Source organism: Trachypithecus francoisi, unplaced genomic scaffold (assembly GCF_009764315.1).
Source record: "Trachypithecus francoisi isolate TF-2019V2 unplaced genomic scaffold, Tfra_2.0 Lachesis_group0, whole genome shotgun sequence".
NCBI lineage: Eukaryota > Metazoa > Chordata > Mammalia > Primates > Cercopithecidae > Trachypithecus > Trachypithecus francoisi.
In genome coordinates this window covers 117,017,508-117,036,798 of record NW_022681453.1, presented here as the reverse complement: position 1 = coordinate 117,036,798, position 19,291 = coordinate 117,017,508, and the positions used below count along the sequence as shown (strand labels likewise).

The following is a 19,291-nucleotide window of genomic DNA, read 5'->3' as shown; positions in this document are numbered from 1 at the left end:
CCCTCAGCCTCCCAAAGTGCTAGGATTCCAGGCATGGGCCACTGCGCCCGGCCCTAGCCGTGATTCTTAAATTGGACAATTCAGGCTTTAGAGTTACATAGTCTTAAATCCCTTTTCATTTATATAGTGGCTATATGATCTTGACAACCTAAACTCTCCACATGCTATTTTTCTCATCTATAAAATGGGGACCATGGGGAGGATGAAATGTATGAAGTTTGTAACACATACAGGTCTCAATAGTGTGAATTTCCTTTGCCCTGTTACTTAGAGTACTTTAAGCCTGCCATTTTACACGTGATTGGGGGCCATTGCCTTCACCTAGGTGAAGATTTATTATAATTCTTCAATAAATTATAATTGCCAAGTTCTCAGGGGACTCTAATGAGAGCAGATAAGATAATGAAGACTGATCCTCTTGATGGTTACTGAGACAGAACCTGTTGTTCCACAGTTGTGCTATCCAATCCAAAAGCCTCCAGCCACAAGTGGCTACTGAACACTTGAAATGTGGCTGGTGTAAATGGAGACGTGCTGCAAGTGTAAAATACACGCTGGAATCCAAAGACAATACAAAAACAAGGGTGTGAAATATCTCATCAATTGATTACATATTGAAATGATAATATTTTGGATGTACTGGATCAAATAAAATACATTAATTTCCCTTGTCTATTTTTAGCTTTTGAAATGTGGCTACTAGAAAATTTTAAATTACATACATGGCTCACATTGTATTCCTAGTGGACAGTACTGTTCTAGAGGCACATCAACCTCTCCTCCATCATACTGATACTAAACCTAACACTAGAGTTACGACCTCCAAACTGGGATTCCCTCATTAGTCAGGGAATGGTCAGCTAGGAGAGATTTGGGAGTCTCTCTTCTTACACTGAAGGGAAAAGCAGCCCCCTTATGAGAGAAAGCAAGCAGCAGCTCAGGGAAGAAGCGGGCGAGTCAATACATCCATAAGAGAGGAGTCCCACTTAATGACACTTCTGACACAAGCTGGCGGTTGTGAGGAAAGGGATCATGGGGTCTGAAGTGTCCTCGTCCACGCCCTCAAATGCTTTTTGTTCCCTTCTGGTTCATAATTGTTATACCCTGACAAGTTTTAATGAGGTAGGGAGGGTCCTCCAATGTAGTCACATGACTTTTATCCTTACAAAAGCTATATTATAGCTAAGCAAATATTTTAGTTAACATAAAAATTGTCTTCTATGGCCAGGCGCGGTAGCTCACACCTGTAATTCCAGCACTTTGGGAGGTTGATGCAGGAGGATCACTTGAGGCCAGGAGTTCCAGACCAGCCCAGCCAACATGGCAAAACCCTGTCTCCACTAAAAATACAAAAATTAGCCAGGTGTGATGGCACATACCTGCAGTCCCAGCTACTTGGGAGGCTGAGGCACAAGAATCGCTTGAACCCAGGGGGCAAGGGGCGGAGGTTGCAGCGAGGTGAGATCGCACCACTGCTCTCCAGCCTGAGCAACAGAGCGAGACTTCTTCTCAAAAAAACAAACAAAAAAAGATTATCTTTTATGTATAAGTAATTTAGAAATACTTTCCAACAGGTTATAATCAAAACTACACAAATTTCTGCAAAATGGCTAGCCCAAGTTGGTATTTCCAAAGAGGAAATGTTTGCCAATTATTATACTATCAGCTAATGAAATGAGTATTTTATTTGGAAGAAGTCTGCCAAAATGGATTGTAATGTGTTGTCTTAAACCAGGCCCGTAACTTGACAGAGTTTCTGGAACAGAAAACAAATAAAAATCAACTCAATGTGTCTTTGTCCAAAATGTCCAAACAGCTACATATGTATGTTTGAACGAAATGTATTTAGATATTATTACTTAAAGATCCAATAAAATAGGTTTCTTTAATTCTCCTTTGATACCTAGCCAATCAATTCCTTTACTAAGTGTTCAAAGTAGATGAAGGACATTAACTGCATAATGCTGAGAACTTTGTTTCTGATTGCTGCCCACTGATCGATGATTAAAGATGCCATAAAGTCATCCCACTTCAGAAACCTAGAGAGCACGGAGGTTATGCTTTCATGACCACAAATTACCACCACGATACAGTGAATAAAATATAACTTTTCAATTATTCAAGGCAATGCAGAATTACTTGTTTTTGAAATCACTGAATACCTATAAATTACCAGTAGAGATTAATGAGATTTTTTTTTTTAAATCAATAATGATACCTCTGGATACAACAGAAGATCGAAGGCCAGTTTTGCAGTCTGTTATTTTATTGCACAGATTTCACTTAAAGAATAAAATGCACCATCAGTATTTGGAGAGTTTGGGGTCTCAGATACTGATATATACCATCAGTGTTTACACCCGTAAAGCCAAATTCAACAGTACAATTTATGTTAAACAACATCACTTCAAAATGGCTAACAATGCAAATAGAGAGAAAAGTGGGGGAAAGCTTTAAAAATGTGTTAGTTTGAAGCATATGAAAATGTAGGATTAAAAACTACATCATACAAACCTGAAATCAAAAATGTTTTGTGGAACATCAGTTAAAGTTATACTCACTTGCACTGTTATTTATTGCATAAAGTCTATGTGGTTCATTTCCTTCATATTGATGAATTGAGAATTTCAGGAAATCATGGTTATAAAAACGATCAATCTTGAAAAAGTATGTACAGATAAATGTAAAATCACAAACTAAAAAATATCCCTACCCTTGGCCCTCAGCTTACAAAAGGGAAAGTTTCCCATGGAAAGAAAGTTCCACTATTCCCCTCCCTCCCGCATCCCATGTCCCCATTGCTATCTTTTTCTGTCTCATACAAGTAAATGACCTTGAAGGAAAGAAACAAAAGCCATCTTTATGAGGCTCCCATTGTCAGCTGTATCAGTTTGAAAAGTGTCTTGGCCGGTGTGGTGACTCACTCCTATAATCCCAACACTTTGGGAGGCCGAGGCGGGAAGATACTTTGAGTCCAGGAGTTCTAGATCAACCTGGGCAACACAGTGAGCCCTCATCTCTACAAAAAACTTAAAAATTAGCTGAGTGTAGTGGTGGACACCTGTAGTCCCAGCTACTTGGGAGGCTGAGGCAGGAGGATCACTTGAGCCTGGGAGGTTGAGGCTACAGTGAGCCGAGATCACACCACGGCACTCCAGCCTGAGTAATAGAGTGAGGCCCTATTTAAAAAAAAAAAAAAAAGTCTTGTATTTCTCTTCCCCACCCCCACCTAACTCAGTGATGTTTGCAAAACATTTGAAATTTAAAGAAACAAAATATATATAATATATTTTTTAATAAACAGCAAAGGAATGCCCAAGAAAAGAGCTAATATTTGGCAATGCCATGAGAAAAAATGTATGGGCATTATCTGAGCTAGAGATTTCTTTAAAGGCAACCAAAAGATGGGGGAAAGGGAGAGAAGTTAAGACTACAAAATGCCAGACAGGATGCTTTTCTAGACCTTTGGCTTTAAAGCCTGGCAAAGGAGTGGGCTTCCCCCACACTGTGACTAGCAAACCTAGGGCCCTGAGCCCAGCATCTACAGCACCTCTGTGGGCAGCCGGGCAGCCCTCTTATACATGGGCACTCTTGGCATGCGTCGGGGAGCTAGAGCCCGAAGTGTAGTAGAAACGGTTTTCACCAAAGGCCTGGGCATCTCCAGCGCAGCAGAGGATGACACAGCCACCCACGAGGCACAGCACAGCACCAATCCAGCCTGCATACAGGGAGTAGCCAAAGCTCACGATGGTGGTCTCACGGTGGGCGCACACAGGGAACCAGATGGTGGCAACAATGGCGCAGAGAGCTGGAGAGACATGGAGAGGCCGTGACTGGGCGCACCCATCACACACCAAGCACGTGGGCAGGCCCACTCACTCCACATACACACACTTGTGGCTTCCAACCAGCTCCAAAAAGCTCCATACACATGGCTCTGCTCCCTCAACACTGAACCAATATGTAGCAGTTGGCATCTGTAGAAGAAGCTGACTGTTGGGTCCTTATTTTTTTCAGCAGGTGGCAGAAACAAAATAATTCCAATGTAAAGACCTAGAAATAAACCATTTAAGTCCAAAAAATATTTATTTGTATTTACTTGTATATCAACACTTCATATCTAGTTATAATTCTAAAATTAATATACTTACCTAATTATATTATAATTATCACTTTACATATCTCTGTGTCATTGTAAGCTCTCTGAGTTCCTTGAAGGTAGGGTCCATGTCTTACTTATGTCTACCTTGGTACGAGGCAAATAGTATGTGCTCAATGTAGACCAGTTGAATGGCTGAATTATCTGAGCTATTCAAAAATGAGAAACGAGATGGCAGCCACCTCAATTTTCCACTCTATTTTCTCAGTTTGGTCAATTCACATTACAAAGATCTGGAGAAGGTATGAAATTTCTCTGTTGTGATGAATGTTGCTAGATGAAAATGGAGTACCAGATAAAGGTTCAAGTTTGTGTTACGCTGTTCACAATCACAAAATCCCAACACATAAATGAACAGTCCTTGGAGGAGAAAAACTCACCCATTCAGGGGTCAAAATGGTAGAACTTTACTTTTGGTTTTGCACCAATCAATCTAATCTTCATTTTGGTTTTGATTTTATAGAGTAAAATAAGAAACAGCTTATACATCATGTAGTTTTTCACCTCTTTATAAGCAAAGTAACAAAACATGGGCAGGCACGAGGCTATAAAGACTTTTTTATATTTTTTTCAAATCTCTAGACCAGCACTGTCAAATGGAGTAGCCACAAGTTATGTGGGACCATTGATCATTTGTCATGAGACTACTGAGATGAAGAACTGAATTTTGAATTTTCACTAATTTTAATGTAAATGGCCACATGTAGCTAGTGGCTACTGTACTGAACAACACAGCTCTAGACAAAGTAACTCCAAACCTCTTTAAGTTGAGATGGCACATTAAAGTTGGCAGACAGAAAAATAATAACAATAATAGTAATAACAATGAGGTTTCCATCAACAAATTAAGAAAGAATACTGCACTGCCAGTGTGACGTTTGCCACCAAGGATACCCTTATCACATTAAACTCAGCAAGTTTTTTCTGATTTCTACTCACGGTGAGTGATTTTCTAACTTACTCTCTATGCCCGCAGAGAAGAAATATAATTTAACATAAGCAATCAAATCTAACAGCCTTGTATATTAGTTCTAAATGGAAAAAAGGATTGGTCTTACCCATTTTGAAACACCTTTTAAACAGTCTCATCGCATTTGTGTTGCTTGTAACGTAGATTCTTATTGGCAATAGATTAAACCACTACTACAAGCTGGGTATAGATACACATAAAAATATATGATCTCTATCCTTAAAAAGAATAGATCTCAAGAGGAAATCAGAAGGAAGAGAGTTAATTTGAAAAGCTATGAATTGCCCAGATTGGCTTTCTAACAGCCCAAATTCACTCCATTAATTATTTATAGATTATCTAAGAAGCTAAAATTGGCCAGGCATGGTGGCTCACACCGGTAATCCCAGCACTTTGGGAGGCCAAGGTGGGCGGATCACCTGAGGTCAGGAGTTCAAGACCAGCCTGGCCAACGTGGCAAAACCCCGTCTCTACTAAAAAATACAAAAATTAGCCAGGCATGGATGGTGGGCAACTGTAATCCCAGCTACTTAGGAGGCTGAGGCAGGGAGAATTGCTTGAACCCGGAAGGCAGAGGTTGCATGCAGTGAGTGGAGATCTCAGCACTGCACTCTAGCCTGGGCAACAGAACAAGATTCTATGTTAAAAAAAAAAAAAAAAAAAGCAGCTACAATCTATCCATATGCTAATGTTTCCTTTTTCTTAAAAAGTAATAAGCACAGTCATGCCAGCTTCTGTAATATTTTCATATGAGATACCACGAGAAGATGTATTCTCCTTCTGTGACTAGAATGTTCAAGAAGAGCAATGTGTACCTGAAACCTCCCTTTCTAGCTCAGGACTTTGCAAACCTCAGATGCAGGGGAAAGTCTTTTTCTTTCTCTTCTCTGACATGGATTCCAAATCAGGCACTCTTGGAGAATTGCTTGGCTATTATCAGAGTCTCTACTTTCAGCAAGACACAGAGAAAAACCTTTTTCTCTGTCAGAACAGGGGACTAAAATCCTCTTTTGGAGGGTTTCAACCAGAGAGAACTACCGTAGATTTTCCATAGCAAACACAATCTACTTACACAGCCCCAAACCTCAAAAGTGGGCATTCATTTTGCTGCGGGCAAAAACAGCAACCTAGCAAGGGCTTCCAAACACCCAGGCTTGTTTAGAAGAAAAAGAAGGGGAGTGAAAAGCTGAATTCTGTAGGGAAAAAAGTTCTAATTCCCAAACAACTGATATGATTCAAGCTAACTGATCTTTCCTATAAACAATTAACTGGTCTCAAAACAACTCAGGGTTCAAATCAAGTTTTATATTTTTCAACTATACTGTATTTACACATACAGCACATGTGCACACACGTGCAGGAAAGCATTCCCCACATCCAATGTAAACCTAACGTTCAGGTTTAGTTTAGATTTTATAGAATAAGACAAGAAACTGCCTCTAAATTCATTTAATTGTTCCCTTAAGCAAATAATAAAACAAGATTATCTTCACACAGGGAAATAATTAGGCTCAATATTCCAAAAGTAACCATCAGTCTTGGTTTTGAGTATTTTAGGGATTTTGTTAGGTTTTATTCCAATATAAATCATTAGAAAAAGGGAAAAATCAGAAAAAGGTCTAAACATTTCATACAATGAACCTCCATAGGGATGGATGAGTGAACGGGGGAACGAATGGATGGATGGATGAGAAGTAGTCTCATTTCAATTCCACCTTTCACTTCATACACACCAAAACTGAGGCCCAAAGACATAAAATCTCATTGTGAGTTTAACACACCTAAAGTCGCAAGCTCATCATTGACCTCTAATTAAAGATTTCCTTCTCTTATAATTCACACAAAACAAGGCAAATGAGTGCCAGCAGGCTCTTTACTTCCTAGGAGACAAATGAACCCTGGGTGGAATTCCTGTGGCTCTCAAAGATGAATCACATCAAAACCACTAAAAAATGACAGACTACCACACAACATGAAAGGAAATGAGAGGCTCACTGAAAACAGTGACCTTCAATTGAACTCAAAATGAAAAATGTTTAAAAACTAAAAAAGGAGAATTTACTCAATTTCAGCAATGGTTTCAAGGAAGAAAGGGATACGTTTTGTCCAGTAAAGTTAAAAACGCGAGTCAAATCATTACTTAACTTAAAAACATGTGAAATAGTAATAGAACTGGCCAAAAAAATTGCCTTTCTTAAAGACATAGAAGGTCTGATAGATTTATTTTTATTTGCAAACCCAAAAAGATGAGTTTGGAATGGTTCTCTCTGTCATTTGGGAAAAATAAAGAAAATGTTTTTCTAAAAAGTCAGTTACCTGTAAGGTCAAGAAAATTGAAGAAAGACAAAGGAAATTTTTGTTCTTTTTCTTTTTACATCATCAGAATGTATTTTTAAATTAAGTCTCTAAAAACAAGACAGTAATTTTAGCACTCAGATTTTTCAGTCTTTCTCCTCTTCTGCCTTCAGAAGATGCAATAGTTAACTACACAAGGTGGGGGGATACCATTTGTTGTTGGAGAACAGAAAGTAAAACTGAGGCATATTCTTAGCTAAAAATGAGAAGGAGGAGAAGGAGGAAGAGAAGGAGAGAGAAAGGGAAGGGAGAAGAAAGCTTCACTATGTAAAGACAGATATATCTAAACCTGGTCCTCTCCTAAGTAGGATTCCTTGCTCTTCAAAGAATAAAATTGTTTGCCTCTTTTGAGAACAAGTTTCAAATAATGCAATACAATACATTATTTAATTGATAAGATATGCCTTGTTAAAAACTAAGAATGATGGTGACACGACCAAACGGATAATATTTGAGAAGTCCATTTTTAAAGCAAGGAAATGTAAGTGTGGCTTTTAATCTCTTTAGAGATGAGATGACACATGGTAATACATGGAGTTAAACAAACACAAAGTTAAAAAAAATCAATACAGGTGTGTTTGACTTTGGAGGTAACAACTGAGAGACAGACAGACAGACAGACAAAGAGACAGAGAAAGACAAGATCAGTGGGCACTGACATTTCTTCCTCCTTCCAATAAACCTACTTTTTTTTTCTTTTTTTTTTTTTAGATAGGGTCTCTGTCACCCAGGCTGGAGGGCAGTGGTGCAATCTCAACTCACTGCAGCCTCGTTCTCCTGAGCATCGATCCTCAGCCTCCTGAGTAGCTGGATCACAGGTGCATGCCACCAGGCTGGCCTAACTTTTGTATTTTTAGTAGAGATGGGGTTTTGCCATGTTGGCCAGGCTGGTCTCGAACTCCTGGGCTCAAGCAATCTGCCCATGTTGCCCTTCCAAAGTGCTAGATTATAGGCGTGAAATACCACGCCTAGCCCCAATGAACCTTTTCTCAAGCTTTGTCACTTTCCACTGAAAGGCCTTTTTTTTTTTTTTTTTTTTGAGACAGTCTCACTCTGTTGCCCAGGCTGGAGTGCAGTGGCATGATCTCAGCTCACTGCAAACTCCACCACGTGGGTTCAAGCAATTCTTGTGCCTCAGCCTCCCAAGTAGCTGGGATTACAGGCACCTGCCATACCTGGCTAATTTTTGTATTTTGTGTTTTTTGGTTGGTTTTTTTGTTTTCTGTTTTTTGAGACGGAGTTTCACTCTTGTTGCCCAGGCTGGAGTGCAATGACGCGATCTCAGCTCACCGCAACCTCTGCCTCCTGGGTTCAGGTAATTCTCCTGCCTCAGCCTCCCGACTGGCTGGGAATGCAGGCGTGTGCCACCATGCCCAGCTAATTTTATGTTTTAAGTAGAGACAGGGTTTCTCCATGTTGTCAGGCTGGTTTTGAACTCCTGACCTCAGGTGATCCACCCACCTCAGCCTCCCAAAATGCTGGGATTACAGGCGTGAGTCACCACACCCAACCCTGAAAGAACTTTCAAAAGAACAATTTCTAGCACAAAGCAAAATTTTCATTAAAGTCATTTAAATTATTTTGACTTCTTACATTAGTAATAGCAAAAAAACAAAAAAAAAAACTTCCTTGATATGCTAAGATTTCCTTTAAAAAATCTAAAGACTGGAAGAAATGGAGAAGTGGAAAGATGAAGCATGTATTACAGTCATAAGTTGATCACTGTTGAGGAGGTTGGGTTCACAGGGGTTTATTATACTATTCCTCTAATTTTACATAGGTCTGATATTTTCGACAATAAAAATGTTCTTAAAGACCTTCTTGGCCGGGTGCGGTGGCTTACAGCTCAGGAGTTTGAGAGCAGCCTGCCCAATATGGTGAAACTCCATCTCTACAAAAAATACAAAAATTAGCCAGGCATGGTGGCACATGCCAGTAATCCCAGCTAGTCAGGAGCCTGAGGCAGGAGAATCGCTTGAACCCACGTGGCAGAAGTTGCAGTGAGCCAAGATTGTGCCACTGTACTCTAGCCTGAGCAACAAAGCAAAGCTCCATCTCAAAAAACAAAAAAAAAAATTAAGGAAATTAGACATGATTGGAAGAATACCCAGCTGCTCTCTGGGTATTTTTTTAACCAGCTAACCAACAATAACAAAAATAATAGCAACCATTTATTGAGCACTTACTATGTGCCAGATCCTATGCTAAATAATTTTCACACATCACTTCACTGTTTTTACTAACTTGAGAAGCAGGTGTTATTGTTCCCATTTTATGGAAGGGACCAGAGACATTAAGGAACTGCCCTAGTTCACACAGCCAGAAAGTAGTAGAGTCCAGATTCAGCACAGTTGGATCTGATTCCAACTGATAAGATCAAACAATTCAGGGCATAGGCACCTCCTGCCTTGGCAGGAACTCTTGAAAAGCCACAAACAGATTAGCCTCAAATCCACCACAGATCTGAGAGCCTGCTGCTCCTGCGCTACTCATCTGGCTTTAGAAACAACTGGCTCCTATTTCTTCCTCCACAGCAGGAACCAAATCCTCACACCATTAAATGTAACTGCTGAGAAGATAACGCTGTACAACACACATAATTTTTTTAAGGTTTCACAAAAATAATTACAGATTTTCAGGGTCAGAAAAAACAGATTTTAATTAGCAGTGTTCACAGTTCCCATACCAGGACTAGCTGTGATACTGTGTCCAGTTCCCAGGCCCCTGAACTCCAGGGGATGCCTCATCTTCTTTAGTCGAATGAGGTTTTCGCTCAGCCCCATTCAGTGACCCTGAGGACCCTGCCCAGGCCTAGTGCTGGCTTCTCTGAGGGAGTGACAGAAAACAGTCCAGAGGAACACAAAGGGAGCCTTCACTCCCCGTGCTCCTCCCACCACTGCCAACAGGAGAAACAAGGCACTTGGGGCTCCGTGGTGAGAAGACCTAGAGGAGATCAGCAGGTGCCACGCCTGAGACAATGAGCTTTACATTTCCAGAGCTAGCTCGTTCCAGTGAAAACAACATCCAACCCAAAGGCAGTGGTGACCCACTGAGAAATAAATCCTGATAGGAGCAAAGCAGGCAGACAATATCGGAAATGCAAGGCCATAAAAGTGCAATGAGGGGACTCCAGTGAGTGTCCGGAAACGGGCAGCCTCCTTGGGTGGGGTCAGATCCCTCAATGTCCTGCCTCCCCCATAGTTTCACTCCAGACAGGCAAACAGGGACTGAGGCACTCACCCACTCCCCAGTCTCACCTCATTTCTTCCTCTGTGATTCTGACTATCTATATTAACCCACTTTTAGGAGACAAAGAAAAACAAATTCAGCTAGGAAGTTTCAAACCACCGGCTGCTTTTAGGGTAGTTTTTTTTAAAACTATCTATGTATACTTTGCTTTTATCCCTCTATTTTTCCAGGGTTTGTGTGTTTGTTTTAGTGTGTTCTCTTACTTGTGGATACCTGTGACACTCATACGGAAGGCCAGAATTTCTAAACATGAGCACCCAATACAACGGACCCATCTTTTGGCTCTGCCATCCTCAGAGCCCAGGAGAACCTTCTGGGGCTTCTGTGAGAATGTGAGGAAAGTAACAAACAGCAAGTGTCTAGGAGAAGGGTTTCACCTGGATTCTGCAAACCCAGTTTACTTGTGGAGCTTTGACTTTCCTGTTGGAAAGGGAGTTGGACACACAGATCTGACCTCCATAGAGCAGGGCAAGAGGGGGCCCCTGTAAATCATATAAAGCACCGGATGCTGATATGTGTTCCGTGTGATACTGGCACACAAATTCTTTGTGGCTGGAACCAAAATTTCCACATTCAGATTTTTCTCTGGAAATTACAGTGGTCTTTTCACTCCTGTTAACACATAAACACACACACACACACACACATACACCTGTGGCTTCACAAGAACCTGCAAACCTCCATCCCTTTGCAGTCCTGGAAAATGGTGCCACCCCCTCATGTCCCCTCACCTTACTGGTGTCATTGTGAGTGTGAGGCCTCCAGATGGGAGGTACCCACCACTAAGTGGCGTCAACCCACACAGAATCCTGATGCCTATTCTTACCCCTCAAATTCATCATCTGCTATGCCAATCTGGGGGTATGAACTCCTTGTTTCAGAAAAACATGATTTTATATCTAACCCATACCCAGTCTAATTTCTTCTCACTGATACGTGCACTTTGCAACAAGAGTTGTTGTTCTTAAAATTCATATCGTCTATTAGGATTTAGAATGTGCTGATAAAACTAGCATCTGAGGGGATAAAAATGGAGAGAAATGAAATCACTGACGAGAATAGAGCTAGAAGGACCCTCCACAGGTTGTTAAATGAAGCCCTCTATGTGCAGGTATAATCAGCAAAACCAAATGAGCACAGGCCATTTCCTGTCCCTGGACTGTCCCTCCCCTCAATTCATGACCAGCCTACCTTCTCTTCAAGTCTCAGGGCTTATTGCTGGGTTCTTCTGCTCTGGAAACTCATCCAGTCCGGGTTAGGTGTCTTCCTATGTGTATGCACAGCCTGTATACCTTTTCTACGTGAATACATACCATATTCTATTGAGGTGTCCAAGTACACTCAAAGCAAAGATGGCCTATTTTCCCCAGTGACCCCAGTAACTACCATGGTGCCTGGCCCATATGCTCAAGGAAGGCTTGCTGAGTTAAAGGATGGAGCCATCACCTGGTGGTCTAACCACCCTCAACTCCTGACTTTTCTCTTGCCTTCCTCTTTACTTTTTTCTTTCTTTTTTTTTTTTTGGAGTTGCACTCTGTCACCCAGGCTGGAATGCAGTAGCGCGATCTAAGCTCACTGCAACCTCTGCCTCCTGGGTTCAAATGATTCTTCTGCTTCAGCCCCCCATCGAGTAGCTGGGATTACAGGCGTGCACCACTATACCTGGCTAATTTTTGTATTTTTAGTAGAGATGGGGGTCTCACCATGTTGGCCAGGCTGGTCTCGAACTTCCAACCTCAGGTGATCCGCCCACCTCGGCCTCCTTCTTTATTAACTGAGTTTCTCAGTCTTGCCTGCACATAAGCATCACCTGGGAAGCTTTCAAAAAATATCTTTGCCTGGCCTGATGCCCAGAAAATTCTGATTCAATTGATCTGCTGTGGGACCTGGGCATAGGTGTTCAAAAAGGATTCCACTGTGAAGACTGGAAGGCTTCCGTCTTTCAGGTCTTTCCCTTAGGTATTTCCTACCTTCAAAATCCTCTTTCTCTTTCTCTTTTTAAACTTATCTTCATGTTCAGTGACTCCCAGAGACATTACTTAGCCCTCTATGTAAACTGCCCATAAAATACAAAGGGATACAGATTGTGGGGGTCCATCCCCCACTGGGTTCACTTGGCTTCCCTTCACATTTCTCTTGAACTTGAGAAGCAGCAACCACAAGATCTGAGATTCATCAGGCTCCCTCATAGGTGGGGTACCATTGAGAAAGCTGTCTTACCCAGCAGAATGAGCAAAACACCAGCCAGCTGGGCCCGCCTGTACTTAGCCACACCGGGCTCATGGCCCATCCGGATGCAGGGAAGAACAGTCAGCAGCAGTAAAATGGCTGGCAGACCCAGGACTGAGGCAGCAATCATCAGGGCACGGCAGGCCTGCACGTAGCCTGGGAACAAGAGAGCAGATGGGAAAGGTTAGACCACGGGGTTCTCTTGCTTCCTGAGTCCTGCCTTAGGGGAATTCAGCACCATCTCCCTTCCTCCCTCTTGGCCCATTCCAGGACTTAGAAGGTGCTAGTATTGTCCAAGGTCACTAAGCACTTTTCAACTTTTAAAACAACTCAGCAAGAAAAAAGGGGGCTGGAGAGACTAAATGGGGATCCCTGGTTTAGGCCACTTGGCCACGCTTCCAGGATGGAGGGGCCAAGAGTCCATTTACATTATTACACCCCCATGAGAAAGTTCAGATGAAAACTCAAATCTCCCAAGAATCATTCTGTGAGGGCCTCTATTGGTTCCAGTCTGCTATTGATAGCTCTACCTGTCTGACCTTGGGCAAGTTACTTAACCATGATGTCTTATTTTCCACATCTATAAAGTAACAATAGGCCAGGCACGGTGGCTCATACCTACAATCCCAGCACTTTGGGAGGCCAAGGCAGGTGAATCCTCTGAGGTCAGGAGTTCAAGACCAGCCTGGCCAACATGGCAAAACTCCATCTCTACTAAAAATACAAAAATTAGCCTGGTGTGGTGGTGTGCGCATGTAGTCCCAGTTACTCGGGGAGGCTGAGGCAGGAGAATCACTTGAACCTGGGAGGTGGAGGTTGCAGTGAGCTGAGATAGAGCCACTGCACTCCAGCCTGGGTGACAGAGCGAGACTCTTTCTCAAAATAAATAAATAAATAAATAAATAAAGTATTGATAATAATGTAATAGTACCTGCATCTCTCTAACAGAATTCTACTGAAGACTACATTAGTTAATTTATGCAGTGCTTAAAACAGTGCCTATACCAAATCCTCAAAAAAGGTTAATTGTTATCATTGGTGCTCTTTGTCCATCTCAGTGCAGTGCTTTCATCTCCAGGTGTCCTAGGTGATTTTCTCCTAACCATGTGCTTTCATTCACATTGACTGTGGCCCTAACCCAGATTAAGCTAAAATTCAGGCTTCCTCTCTTTGCTGTCTCCCCAGAGGCTGCTGTCCTCATGGATCCTGCCCCTAAATGGTTGGGTGCCATCTGCCTCCCCCACAGTACCCTGGGCATCCTTCCCCAGCTGTCCATCATTGCTTAAAAGGCATCTCTCCAGCCCTCAGGGTTCCTGGATGGCAGACACCTGCCTTGGTATTCATGGAGTTAACACAGTGCCCACAATAGATCATGGAAACAATTGCCAATCAAGGAACCCCGTCTCTACTAAAAAATACAAAAAACTAGCCGGGCAAGGTGGTGGGCGCCTGTAGTCCCAGCTACTCAGAGGCTGAGGCAGGAGAATGGCGGTAAACCCGGGAGGCGGAGCTTGCAGTGAGCTGAGATCCGGCCACTGCACTCCAGCCCGGGCGACAGAGAGAGACTCCGTCTCAAAAAAAAAAGAGAACTGAAAAACAGAAGTGTAGAGAAAAACTACATGAACTTTATCCTGTCAAGTAAAATGCCAAGTAAAAACTTTATTAAGAAACAGATTAGAATATGTGTCATATTTATTTAGAATAACTCTGACAAGACACTGGGAGAATTTCATAGACAAATTTGTTTCACTTTTAAATGTAATGTTTCTCATTAAAACTCTCCCTCCTCTTAAAAAAGGGGGGGGGGCGCATTTATTACTCTCCCTTTTTTGCTCAGAAGGAACTAGTACTAGTGGCCTGGGTGAGGCAGAGTTCATAGCAAAGCCAGGAAACTAAACTAGCCCGGCATCTGCCTCACACACCAGGACCCTCACGTGCAAAGTCCTAATTTCAACGCTGTCTCTTAGCAAGGTACATTTTACCAGAATTCGGACTTCACAAGGGCCCTCTTCCAGCACTGCCCATCTCAGCTCCTTCAGAATTAAAGATAATCAGTCAAGTATCTACTGACTTGAAGATCTCCAGAAAGGAGCTCCAGAAGTCTGAGGCCCATCCCCTGACCCAGCCATCTGCCCCTGCGGCTTGTAGAGAGCCGGCACCCACACAAAGGAGGCAGTCAACTGACAATGCAGGTTCTGAAATCCATGGCACTGGCTGTCCACATGCTACAGTGCCAAGGCCATGTCCGGACACCAAAAGATAGGGACTGAGGACTGTTACTGCCTCCACCCAAAGTGTGACGTAGGGGGAAGGCAGGAAGGACTAGCACCGCCCCCTACTCCCCCAATATGCACTCCCCTCTGGAGGACAGCCTTTGTTCTCTGAAAACAAACCACTTGGCACTGAATGCTCAGTAAAGTTAATTTCAGGAGAAGGAAGCAAAGGTAATTTTATGCTTCAAAGATCCCTACAAATACCATGCCCAGCTTTTAGTAAAATACTATAGCTACCATTCATGAAGCATCTGCTATCTCAAAGGAGATTAAATTTCTTATCTCATTTAATCCTCAAATAATCGTGAAAGATGGGTGGTTGATCTGATTTTAACTTTTTCAAAAGAAGACAACCGTGGTTCACTGATGCTAGCAATTTGTCCCCCATCACCCAGATTGTGAGTCCTGGATCCCGGAGGCTGGCCTGGGCCTGCCAACACCAGCATTAGCCAAAGCTGAGTCTAGATCTGGGTTCGTTGACCTCTGGCCTTCTGAAAGTTCAAAATGAAGTAAAGTGTAAGGCAAGCCAGGCAAGCACTGCCCACAGCTATTGTGTGCCAGAGGCCATGCCAGGTCCAGAAGAGGAAGCAAAGAGAATTAACAGGACGCCATCTCTATCTTCAAGGAATTTAAAACGTAGTGGGAGAACTTCACTCACGAACAATCAACAAAAAACAAGATAAAATGTGCCTTTGTGGGGATAAGAGCCAAGGACTAGGCAGCGAGGAGGAAGGAGGGATTCAGATTCCGACTGCGAGGACTGGAAATAGGGGGTGCTTGGAGGAGGCTTAAGGGGCGAGCAGAGTCTTTTATCTGATTGGCGGCTTCAGGGACAAGTTTCTCCCTATCTTGAGGAAACCGGGAAAATCCTTTAAGTGAGCACAATCCACGAAGGCTGGGGGGCAGAAGCCCACCTTGTAGAGACCGGGACAAGGACATGCCTTTGGGGCAGGACAGAGATTCCAGCAGAAAACCAAGGGGGTGCCCCCGACCTCGCCATTGCGCAGCTGGCTCGTGGTTTGAATCTGAATTGAGACTGTCGCCCAGAACGTTTCCACAGGACACATGTGAAGATGTGGCCCCTGGCCCGCTTTAGGCTGTCAATTTTTAGCTCCCCTTTCCACTCTGAGGCACGCTGGCGGGGTGGCGGCGAGCGACCCTCGGCGGCGCGCTCCGTGTCTCCCCAGTGGAGTCCGCCCTCCGAGGAGCCCCTGCTCGTCCCTATCCAACCCAGCGGCGCGGTGCGGGAGCCGGCGTCACCGCAGCCCCGCGGTCGGACGCGCCCACAGCAGGGGCGGGGGCAGCGGAGATGGCCCTGGGCACGTGCGGGAATCAACCTGTCATTTCCCAAACCAAGCAGCCCAGAGCGCCTTGGACGTGAATCGCTCAGCGGCTGGGCGGACAGAGCAAGGAGGGCTCTAACCTGAATGGGGCGCTTCGCCCATCCTATGAGGACCGGGAAACTCAGCCTAAGCCGGTTCGATTCTCCTGTCCGCTTGTGTTACACGCTCCTTCTCACCTCTGCGGGCGGAATCTAACGCGAAGGCTCGGCGCCCCGGGGAAGGCCGGGCGGGAGCGGGAAGCACTTTGGGAAGCGGACGGTGGAAGAATGCGGGCTGGGGCCGCAGTAATTAATACGGACTCAGTTCCTATTATATATTCCGGTTTGTTCATTCTCAAGGGGACTCGGCCAGTGTTACCACCGGCCACATTGCCACTTTACCCCAAATTCCAAATAAGAATACTGAGGCCTAGAGAAGTTAAGTTCGGGGCTGCCTAATTCTTCTACAACAAGGTGGGACTAGGGATGTCAAAAACGAACCCAAAGGTCTTTAAGCCCCCAAAATGTCTCTGTGACCGCCGTCTAATATCCCGCTCTTTACCCAGAGGATAAGGATTGGGGAGCCGCCGCCAAGCTCGTGTCCTTACCCGGCAGGATGAGGATGTCCACCAGGGGCTTGCAGTGGTATAGCCCCGTGGCCATGACGCAGTCGGCCCACAGCCCCTTGGAGCCCAGCTCGTCCAGCTTGCGACAGGTGGGGATGGTGTAGCCGCAGGTCACCACCCAGTCATTGGTGGAGGTGGTCACGATGACGCCGATCCAGCCTACGAAGCTCGTGACGAAGCCCACCACCTGCAGGCACGTGGCTACCATGGTGGGCGCCAGTTCGTCCCCGTGCCTCGCCCCTCACGGCTGTGCCTGGGCCCGGGCTGGACAGTGCCTGCCCAGGTACGTCTCCCACGCTCGCGAGTCGCTGGAGGGCGACGGCCCGAGGCGGGACACTGGAGGCGGAGGTTGGCGCGGGAGGCTGCGAGCTCAGCGGCGAAGGGCTCACGGCGGGGATAGCAGAGCTGCTGGGCAGCGCGCCCCCGCCCCCTCTTTAAGCCCCGCGGCTCCGGCCGGCGAACACCAATCGGCGGCAGCCCCGGGGCGCGCCGGCCAATCGCGGGGCGGGGCCGGGAGGGGAGTGTGAAGGGGAGCAGAGCAACCCCAGGGGGGCCATTGGGCCGCCCCGCCCCGTCCGCAGCGCAGTCCCGCGATGCAAAGTAAGACAATTCCATCCAGGTCCAAAGAAACGTAAAGCGCAAAGAGGGCGTGCGTTTGTCGAGAGTTCTGTTTTGCTGCGACTGGTTTCTCTTCTTATAAGCCCCTCTCTCCTCTCAGTCTCTGGGTCTCCCTTCCGCTCCGACCCTCCTCAGTTCCTCCCTGCTCGCTCCTTCTTCCCTGCTGCGAGCACTGCAAGGGCGCTCGGTACAGTCCTCCGACGACCCAGGATTGTGACAGCCTGAAAAGTGCCGTAGGGACAGATGCGAAGCATTCAGTACACACAGTTACTAGAAGAAAGAAAACGATGCTTTTCAGTGGTTGAACATCATCAATGGCAAACGTGGCCATGGTAATGGTGGCAACAATAGCAACTCACATTTATCGAGCTGTGTTATATATTATGCAGATGCATTTTACATGCATTAATTCATTTAATTCTCATAACAGCCTTTAAGGTAGGAACAATTGTCAATTACACATACTAGGCCGGGCGTGGTGGCTCACACCTGTAATCCCAGCACTTTGGGAGACCGAGGTGGGCGGATCACCTAAGGTCAGGAGTTGGAGACCAGCCTGACCAACATGGTGAAACCCCATCTCTACAAAAAATACAAAAAGTAGCCGGACATGGTGGTGCATGCCTGCAATCCCAGCTACTTGGGAGGCTGAGGCAGGAGAATAACTTGAAGGAGATTGCAGTGAGCCAAGATTGAGCCACTGCACTCCAGCCTGGGTGACTGAGACACCATCTCAAAAGTAAACAACAACAACAACAAAATTACACTCACTAGCCATAGAGAAACAGCACGAGAAGGTTAAGTTGCCCAAGTTCACACAGCTAGGAAGGGGTAGACACCATGGGCCCATCTCATCCCTTTCATGAACCATTTCTGGGAAACTGTCCTGATTATCAGTCTAAAAATTCCTAAAGGGTTCATGTGTCCCATTTCAGATGCATTAAAAGCTACAGCAGACTTCTCTGGCTCACTGTAAATAAATTAATATCTGTACCCCACTGAGAAAACTGCCTAGCCCAGAATGAGCACTCTGATAGTAGAAAGCTATCATCATCACCATCAACATCATTAAGCCACCATGCATACAAATAGGCTCCATTATCTGCACCTTTTTATTCAGATAGGGAAGTCCTCCTTGAGCTGTATTTACATTCAACAGTTTTCACTCCCTTTGAAACATTTGGCTTATCTTATTATCTCCTTCGATCCATTCCCTTGGACCACTGCCTCCTCACCAATCATGAGACTTAAACGTGTGAGGATTTCAGCAAGCACAAAAACTTCCTGCTCAGCATTCTAAAATCTAAGATAGAACCATAAATCACAGGTACTGAGCTTTCCCAAAGCCAGCCCTAACGCTGGTTATCAGTGCAATCACCATGTCTTCTAGGAAAGCCTGGACTTGAGGAGACAATTACATTTCCCTGGAGACCCCAAGGAAATCAAGTGCGCACACAGAAATGGCTCTTGTAATTGATAGCAGAGTGTCAA

General features: G+C 44.6%; 1 protein-coding gene across 2 annotated transcripts; it reads right to left on the bottom strand.

The window, feature by feature from the left end:
- Window positions 1-2,250: 2,250 nt before the first annotated feature.
- On the bottom strand, window positions 2,251-17,616 carry CLDN11 (claudin 11). Of its 2 annotated transcripts, none has more exons than XM_033211698.1 (3): window positions 17,165-17,616; window positions 12,954-13,118; window positions 2,251-3,808 (listed from the first exon to the last, which is right to left on the bottom strand). In XM_033211698.1, exons 1-3 carry the CDS (start codon window positions 17,388-17,390, stop codon window positions 3,576-3,578), a joined length of 624 nt encoding a protein of 207 aa, XP_033067589.1. In that variant the 5' UTR covers window positions 17,391-17,616; the 3' UTR covers window positions 2,251-3,575. The 2 variants fall into 2 exon arrangements, with proteins under 2 accessions (XP_033067589.1, XP_033067590.1); XM_033211699.1 differs by lacking the exon at window positions 17,165-17,616 and adding an exon at window positions 15,126-15,237.
- Between the last annotated feature and the right edge of the window lie 1,675 nt (window positions 17,617-19,291).